Source organism: Pundamilia nyererei, unplaced genomic scaffold (assembly GCF_000239375.1).
Source record: "Pundamilia nyererei isolate P.nyererei 1_Seehausen unplaced genomic scaffold, PunNye1.0 scaffold00536, whole genome shotgun sequence".
NCBI lineage: Eukaryota > Metazoa > Chordata > Actinopteri > Cichliformes > Cichlidae > Pundamilia > Pundamilia nyererei.
The window spans coordinates 128,777-136,196 of NW_005187937.1; the positions used below are offsets into that span (position 1 = coordinate 128,777).

General features: G+C 39.7%; 2 protein-coding genes across 4 annotated transcripts in view; one reads left to right on the forward strand and one right to left on the reverse strand.

The window, feature by feature from the left end:
- LOC102194732 (FERM, RhoGEF and pleckstrin domain-containing protein 1-like) overlaps window positions 1–7,072 on the forward strand; it is a 70,915-nt gene extending 63,843 nt beyond the window's left edge. Inside the window, exons 26-28 of the mRNA XM_005754305.1 lie at window positions 5,849–5,956; window positions 6,749–6,904; window positions 7,055–7,072. Of these exons, the coding sequence (XP_005754362.1) occupies window positions 5,849–5,956; window positions 6,749–6,904; window positions 7,055–7,072 (282 nt within the window). The remainder of the gene's footprint in view (window positions 1–5,848; window positions 5,957–6,748; window positions 6,905–7,054) is intronic.
- LOC102193463 (gamma-glutamylaminecyclotransferase B-like) lies at window positions 21–4,729 on the reverse strand. Of its 3 annotated transcripts, XM_005754300.1 has the most exons (3): window positions 2,775–2,838; window positions 1,816–1,922; window positions 21–1,606 (listed from the first exon to the last, which is right to left on the reverse strand). In XM_005754300.1, the coding sequence occupies exons 2-3, from the start codon at window positions 1,819–1,821 to the stop codon at window positions 1,112–1,114; spliced, it is 501 nt and encodes a 166-aa protein (XP_005754357.1). In that variant the 5' UTR covers window positions 1,822–1,922; window positions 2,775–2,838; the 3' UTR covers window positions 21–1,111. The 3 variants fall into 3 exon arrangements, with proteins under 3 accessions (XP_005754357.1, XP_005754358.1, XP_005754359.1); XM_005754301.1 differs by lacking the exons at window positions 1,816–1,922; window positions 2,775–2,838 and adding an exon at window positions 4,708–4,729; XM_005754302.1 differs by lacking the exon at window positions 1,816–1,922 and having other exon boundaries at window positions 2,775–2,834.
- Window positions 7,073–7,420: the final 348 nt, after the last annotated feature.

The window sequence follows — 7,420 nt, forward strand, 5'->3', positions numbered from 1 at the left end:
ATTATTATTATTATTATTAAGTCATCTTTTTTGTACAGTACTTTTGACACTGTGAAATATTCTTAATTCTTTTTTTTCTTTGTCTTGTTTCAAAACACCTGAAACCTTCTTCCAAAGCCAACAGAGATTTTGCTGGTTTATTGCCAATTACCTTCTCTTCAGTATTCCTCAAGTTTTATGGATTTTACTATTTTAAAATAAAGATGAATAGATTGTGTTCATATGGAACAAAATGAAACTTATACAAAAATTTCTTTTTTTCTCTTTTTATTGAGTTTATCCCTTAGAGGGGATGAACACAGCACATGGAAGATCATACAAAAAAAATCAGGGTGAATTTTTATTTTTGAGGTAAACAAAGATGTGCAGAATGTAAATATTAAACACATTGTCTGCAGATTAGTGTAAAATCAGAGTTCATATCTGTGTAATATAAATGCTCTAAGCCTAGAGTGTTAAACTCAGTGAAAATCTCCTTTCTGTCAGTATAAACACATTTAACTACACATTTATAGTGCAAATCATTTTTTCTACCATAGTAAATGAAAAGAAATGTTAAAAATCTGAGATCTTTATCAGTGTGTAAAAATGCTATAAAAATTTCCAAAGCCCACCCAGTGGGTCAAATTGGCAGCCTTTGCTGGGCTGAATCTAGCACCCGGAGCTTATGTTTGACAGCACTGCTAAGAGCAGGTGTATCAAATGACACAATGCGTTTTGTTTAATGGCATTGACATTGATCAGCAGCTGGGTCATTTCCTCCCAGACTTCTATGCAATCACTTTTTATGAAGCACAGGCTGGCCATACATTACTCATAATGCTTCCCAGATGATTATAAATCATAAAAATAAAACCAAATTTGTAAACAACATCACTAATGTGCAACTTTCAGTGGCACAGTGTGCCCTTTTCCTTCTCTACACTATCCTTACTGTGATTGTAAGCCTACCTATCTGCTATTAAAATTAATTTCTCTTGTGATTTCTTTCAATTCGACACACGACAGGAAACAGCACCCATGTCCAGGTGTTGTTTTCCTGAGAGCTCCTTCACCCGTTCTGCTAACACCACATAGATGTCCATTTGTCAGTTGCATCAGCATGATGAGATCAGTCCCGCTCTTCTCTACGCCTATATTTGAGCCCGTGATCTCCCTCTGAGTCGTAGTTCTCGTAGCACAGCAGCGAGCGCCAGTCTGGCTCGCACGTTGTGGCGGTGTACACAAACACGTCCATGATGCTCCCCGGTGACACCTTCTCCTCTCCTTCCATCTTCCCCACCCACTCCTTCACCTCCAGCTGGACCACCGTCCGCTGGTACAACGTTGGGACGCTTTCAAAATCGTCCAGGAATTTCAGCATCTGGTCATCCACTTTGTAGATCTCCCCGTGCACTCGGTGACCCTGGCCAGGGATGTTGAGCAGGAAAGGGATGTTGTTCTTGGTGGTGATCAGTAGCGGGTATTTCTGGATGGTGAACGCCAAACCCAGGTACTCGGCCTTTCCATTGTTGCTTTCGAACAAGCGGCAGTTGTTGGGCTGCCCCTTCTTCAGAGTGCCGTAAACGAAGACCCGAGTCATGAGGACAGAGGACCAAAGACGCACCTGTCGTGTAAAGAAAGGAGAAACATCTCTGTGAGCAAATTCCCAGCAGGTATTACTGGCAAAAATATATTTATACAATTTTATTATTACTCTGTATGTCAGTCACTTGTGCAGAAGTGCAAATTTGATCTCATTTAAAATGATCAGACCTTCAAAATAAAATCAAACTCAAATCTAGGTAACACTGTTTGGAAATTTGAACTCCTTACACGCATTAATTAGGAAAGCTGTCACGGCCAGCGGAGGCAGACCTTGTGGAGAGTGTGTGGTGGACCCAGGCGCGAACACAGGCGAGGAGACAAAGGAAGACTGAGGACTTAAATACACACATGAGGCAGAGACAGATGAGAACACAGCTGACTAGCTGATTATGAAACATAATGACAATACAGGGGAGAGTAACACTAACTACAATGAGCAAGGAACGCCAGACTCTTCCAAAATAAAACAGGAAACACGGAGACATAGACTTAACATAACCACATAGACATGAAACATGACAGGTAGACGCATAAACCAGGGAGACTGAGTACAGGGGGAGATGACAGAAACAACTAAGAAATAAAGGACTAAACAGAAACCTAGAAATTAACTAGATCAAAAATGAATACAAAAATACATAAAACTCAAACACTGGGTCACACGACCCAGTACCGTGACAGAAAACAATCAGCAGATTAGCATTACATGCACAGATTAAACAGGACTATAATAAAACACTTCCTACAACACCAACTGTCAGACTGGATCTGCACACATTCCTGTCATGCTGTGACTTGTGAACTTGGACCTGTCGTGACTGGATCTCTTTGGATTGGTTATTAATATAAAGTACAGTACGTGCTCAATGATTAACAGGCTGAGAGATAATCGGACAGATACTTTAGTGTTAGAGCTGGGAGAGGTCATTCAATGACAGTATATGAGTGAAAAACACTGTTTACACCATGTTATGCTTATGGGTAAGTTAACAGTCAGTTACAATTACCAGGCAAGCACATCATCACTGTGTAATGCAAAAGCATAAGCTAGGCTACCTCAGAGCTCCTCAAACCTGCTCGAGCTGTAAGAACAATACCGATACCGGAAGTGCAGCTTTAATACACACGCTGTGAAGTGACACACGTTTTTTCCGTCATAAATCTACCATAAAGAAGCGCAGACCCACCTTGAATAAGCAGTAGCTTTTCTACTGGAAAGAGCCGTCACTACTGTCTCTGGATGGCGCATGCGTGGAAGCAATCCAAATAAAGGCGGAAACAACAGAGGGCGCTAAAGTGACAAACAAAACAAAGGCATCGTGGGAAAGGACCTAGAAAAAGGGTTTTTATACTATACTGAAGTCAAAATTAAGCAAAAAACAAACAAAGAAATAAACAATTAAACATTAAATACATCATTAAATATCAATATTTTTCACTAACTATGTTGGAAATAAGATTATTATTGAAAAATTAATTGTATGTATTAATTAATTGACTTTGTCATTAATTGCCCTCCTGTAGACTGGCGATCTGTAACCTTAACCTGCCTCTTGCCCTAGCCGGGCAGCTGATATAGGTTTCAGCCCGTGCACGTCTGCTGGCATTACAACGCCACCGTGTCCATGGTGGACTTCAGCATAGCTGTGGAGATACCACTACTGTGTTTGTGCGCGTCTTTCTTCTCTTGCCACATTCCCCATTTTTCCTTACTACCTCTGACATTGGAGTCCAACTACTTGTATCCCACTTGTTTACCACAGTGTTTTCTTCTATTTTGCTCAAAGAACGATTGCCCCAAATCAGAAAGAAATGAATAAATGACTTTTGTAATAAAGAAGATAAATACATATGTAAAAATCTGTGTAAGTAATTTGCAGGATGTTTATTCTGCTTATGACAAAGCAGAATAAAAGTTTATCCCCTGGAGGGGACAGACTCAGCACAGATCATACAAAAGAAATCAGGAATTAATTTTTATTTCAGAGGTAATCAAAGACAAGTGGACTGTAACAGTTAAACACATCAGAGTTCATATCTGTGTGATATAAATGCTCTAAGACAGGGGTGTCAAACTCATTTACATCATGAGCAACATACAATCAGCTTTGATCTTAAGTGGGACCAGTAAAACTCGCCTTTCTCGCAGTGTAAACTTGTTTAACTGCACATTTACAGTGCAAGTCCATTTTATATTGTAGTAAATGAAAAGAATTAAAATGAATCTGAGATCTTTCTCAGTGTGAAAAGCTTTAAAAGTTTCCAAAGCCCACCTGCCGGGCAGAATCTGGCCCCTGGGTCTCTTCTAAGCCTTTCTTAACCTAGTTGCCATTAAATAAGACTTTCTTTGAGACCACACACTCATCGGAAAACTCTTTGGTGAAGTCATAAATCAAGTAAGCAGCTGGGTCATTTCCTCACAGACTTCTATGCAATCACATTTTTATGAAGCACAGGCTGACCATACAAAAGAATGCAGGTTGAAGGCACTTACACATTAGCTTCACCTGGAAGTTAACGGTAGTAAACTTTAAAAGGTCAGTGTTATGAAGCTGATCTGACAGTACATCTTCATTTTTCTGAGAAAGGTTTGCAGAGCATTCTTCTAGGTGCACAGCATCAGGCTGGAGTGATTTTCTCAGGGACATGGAGGCTTGTCAGTTTCTAAAACAAAGCTTTTACCCTGTAAGAGGAAGCTAGCTGCTGACAAATGGGTGCATGTGGTTCAGAGAACGTTGGCCCTACAACTTATTATTTACTATACATGTGCAATTACTGAGCTGCAGATCAACTTTTCTATTAATATTTTCACATTAGTGAGAAACTAGATGACCCTTATGAGGAAAACATTGAGGGAACGGTTTACCCTGCCCGGGATAGGGTTACCTATCCCGGGCCCTGCCCTGGAGCTAGGCCCGAGGAGGGTGCATCTGGTGGCTGGGCCTTAGTCCATGGGGCACAGCCCGAAAAGGGGACATAGGCCCATCCTCGAACTTGCTCGAGCTGTAAGAAAAATACAGATACTGGAAGTGTAGTTTTAAAGCATATGCTGTAAAGTGACACACGTTTTTTCCGCTTGGCTCTCAGTGATAAAACTACCACAAAGAAGCGCAGACCCACCTTGAATAAGCAGTAAGTAGCTCTTCTATTGTAAAAATGAACCACCGTAACAGTTTGAGGACGTGCCAAGGACGACGCATGCGTGGAAGTGCTTCAAATAAAGGCGGAAACAACAGAGGACGCTAAAGTGCGCTAAAGAAAAAAATTGCATTGTGGGAAAGGACCCAGAAAAAAGGGTTTTATACTATACTGAAATCTAAAATTAAGCAAACAAACAAATAAACCATTAAATATTGAATACATCATTAAACATTTAATGAAATGTGTCATTAATTACCTTAGAAATAAGTCATTTAGTATTGGCAACTTCGTCATTAATTAGCTCTGCTGTAGCCTGTCAACCTGCAGCCTGCGTCTTCCCTCAGCTGGGCAGCTGATATAGGTGTTTGTGTTCGCCTTTCTTCTCCTGCCACATTCCCCATTTTTCCTTCCCACCTCTGACTTTGGAGTCCAACTGCTTGTTTGTGTCCCACTTGTTTACCGCTGTTCTGTCTTCTTCTTCTTTGTGCTTAAAGAACCATTGCCCCGATGTCCTTTGTGTCTTTTCTTTCTGCTCATATCTGTGTTTTTGTCTCTCTCCATCGGCGTTCATCTGTATCTCTATTTCTGCATCTGTGTGCACTAACATTGGTAGAGGCCATCAGTAGTGCGGCCAGTGAGTTGATGAGTCCCTTCAGCAGACTTCAGGGGCCCGCATCTCTTGCTTTGCTGGTTTGCTGGTACAGAAAACACAGCCTGTCTTTTAGCAACACCAGCTGGATTAGAGAGGTACTGCAACAGCTGCAAACGTGTTTAGCTATACAAATCAGATATAAATTAATAAATGACTCTTATAATAAATAAGATAAATACATATATCTAAATCAATGTAAGCAGTTTGCAGGATGTTTAGTCTCATTTACAAATGAGTAAAACAATTTTTTCCTAAAATTCGCAAATATTCATGCATTTTTTTGCACTTTACCTACTGATGCTCCCGCTAAATTTCAACATGAGTATATTACATTGACAGGACCTGATAGCTTTCTCTTTCCCATAATCTCCTCCGTTTTAACATCCAGTTAGACTAACACTGTGTTGCATCATTGATTGTTTTATCCATTTGCTTTTTGCTCTCTCCTTTCTTCTGTCGCCCTCGCAGAACCAGCTCTCAGGTAACCTGCTAAGGAAGTTTAAGAACAGCAATGGCTGGCAGAAACTCTGGGTGGTTTTCACCAACTTCAGTCTGTTTTTCTACAAGTCACACCAGGTAAGACGAGAAGGAAAACACTGGCAGTTACAGTGCAAATACGCAGGAATGGTTTGACTTGATAATTAAAAGTGGGAAGCTGATAGTGTCTTTAAAATTTATTGAATTCAGTGTCGGGAAGGTTACTTTTAAAATGTATTCCACTACAGATTACAGAATACAGGCCCAAAGTGTATTTTGTAACGTATTCCGTTACGTTACTCAATGAGAGTAACGTATTCTGAATACTTTGGATTACTTAATATATTATCATACTTTATACAACTACATGAATGTACTATTGCTGTGTGATTTATTACTTTTACTGAAGGTTACTCGCCATAGGTAAGGCTGCACTTCTTGCAGCGATCTCGTATAGAAAACTATTCCGCACGTATATATAATTCTTTTAAATATTTCTTCACGGCATTATGCGGGCCGCATGTAGAGGTGACATGGGCGGCAAGATTGAGACCCAGGCATTAGAAGCCTCATAATGTGTGTTTTGGTGGAAACCAAAAATAGAGAGGTGACAGAAACAGGAAAATACCACCGTGTAATCCATTCATTTCAACAAAGTAACTGTATTCTGAATACTACCTTTTTAAACAGTAACTGTAATGGAATACAGTTACTCATATTTTGTATTTTACATACGTAATGGTGGTACATGTATTCCGTTACTCCCCAACACTGATTGAATTAGATTGAATTTGTGCAGTCGCAGCCACAGAATGTAGTTTCGGTTACTCTGATCAGTTTAATAGTAGAGGTTGTATTAACAGATGTTTCCCTCTTCTGACTCATGTGCAGGATGACTACCCTCTGGCGAGCCTCCCTCTGCTGGGCTACTCTGTCACCGTCCCATCGGAGTCAGAAAACATCCACAAGGACTACGTCTTCAAACTCCACTTCAAGTCTCACGTCTACTACTTCAGATCAGAGAGCGAGTACACCTTTGAGAGGTGGGTGTACAGTAATAGAGGCAAATACAGAAATGCAATTAGTTACAACGTGCTTTAACTTAAACCATCCTTTTATTTTTTTAATCCGACTCTCTGAAGCTACATCCATCTTTTACAACGTTTGATAAATTCCTTAAATCTTTTTAATGTCCAGAACGACTCCACAGCTTGATGCTGACTTTTTAAATTGTCACCATTTTTACAGTAAAATAGAAAATAAAGCAAAATATGCCTTAGGATGTGGCTAAGCTGTGAGTGGCAACTCATATGGGTATGCAGTGGTCTCAGGCGTCATCTAAAGCCTGGAAAATTAAAATGAAATTTTTTTTTTTTAGGAACATTTGGAAATGCATTTACTATATGTGTTCATACACTGCATATCATGTTCTAAATATAAAACTCATCTTCTCTTCTTTCTGAAACATTTAGATTTTCTCTCTAGCACAGATGGTAAGAGAGTGACACTCATTTAAAGAGCACTTGTAAATAAAGGCTTAAAATTTAATCTGACACTTGAACA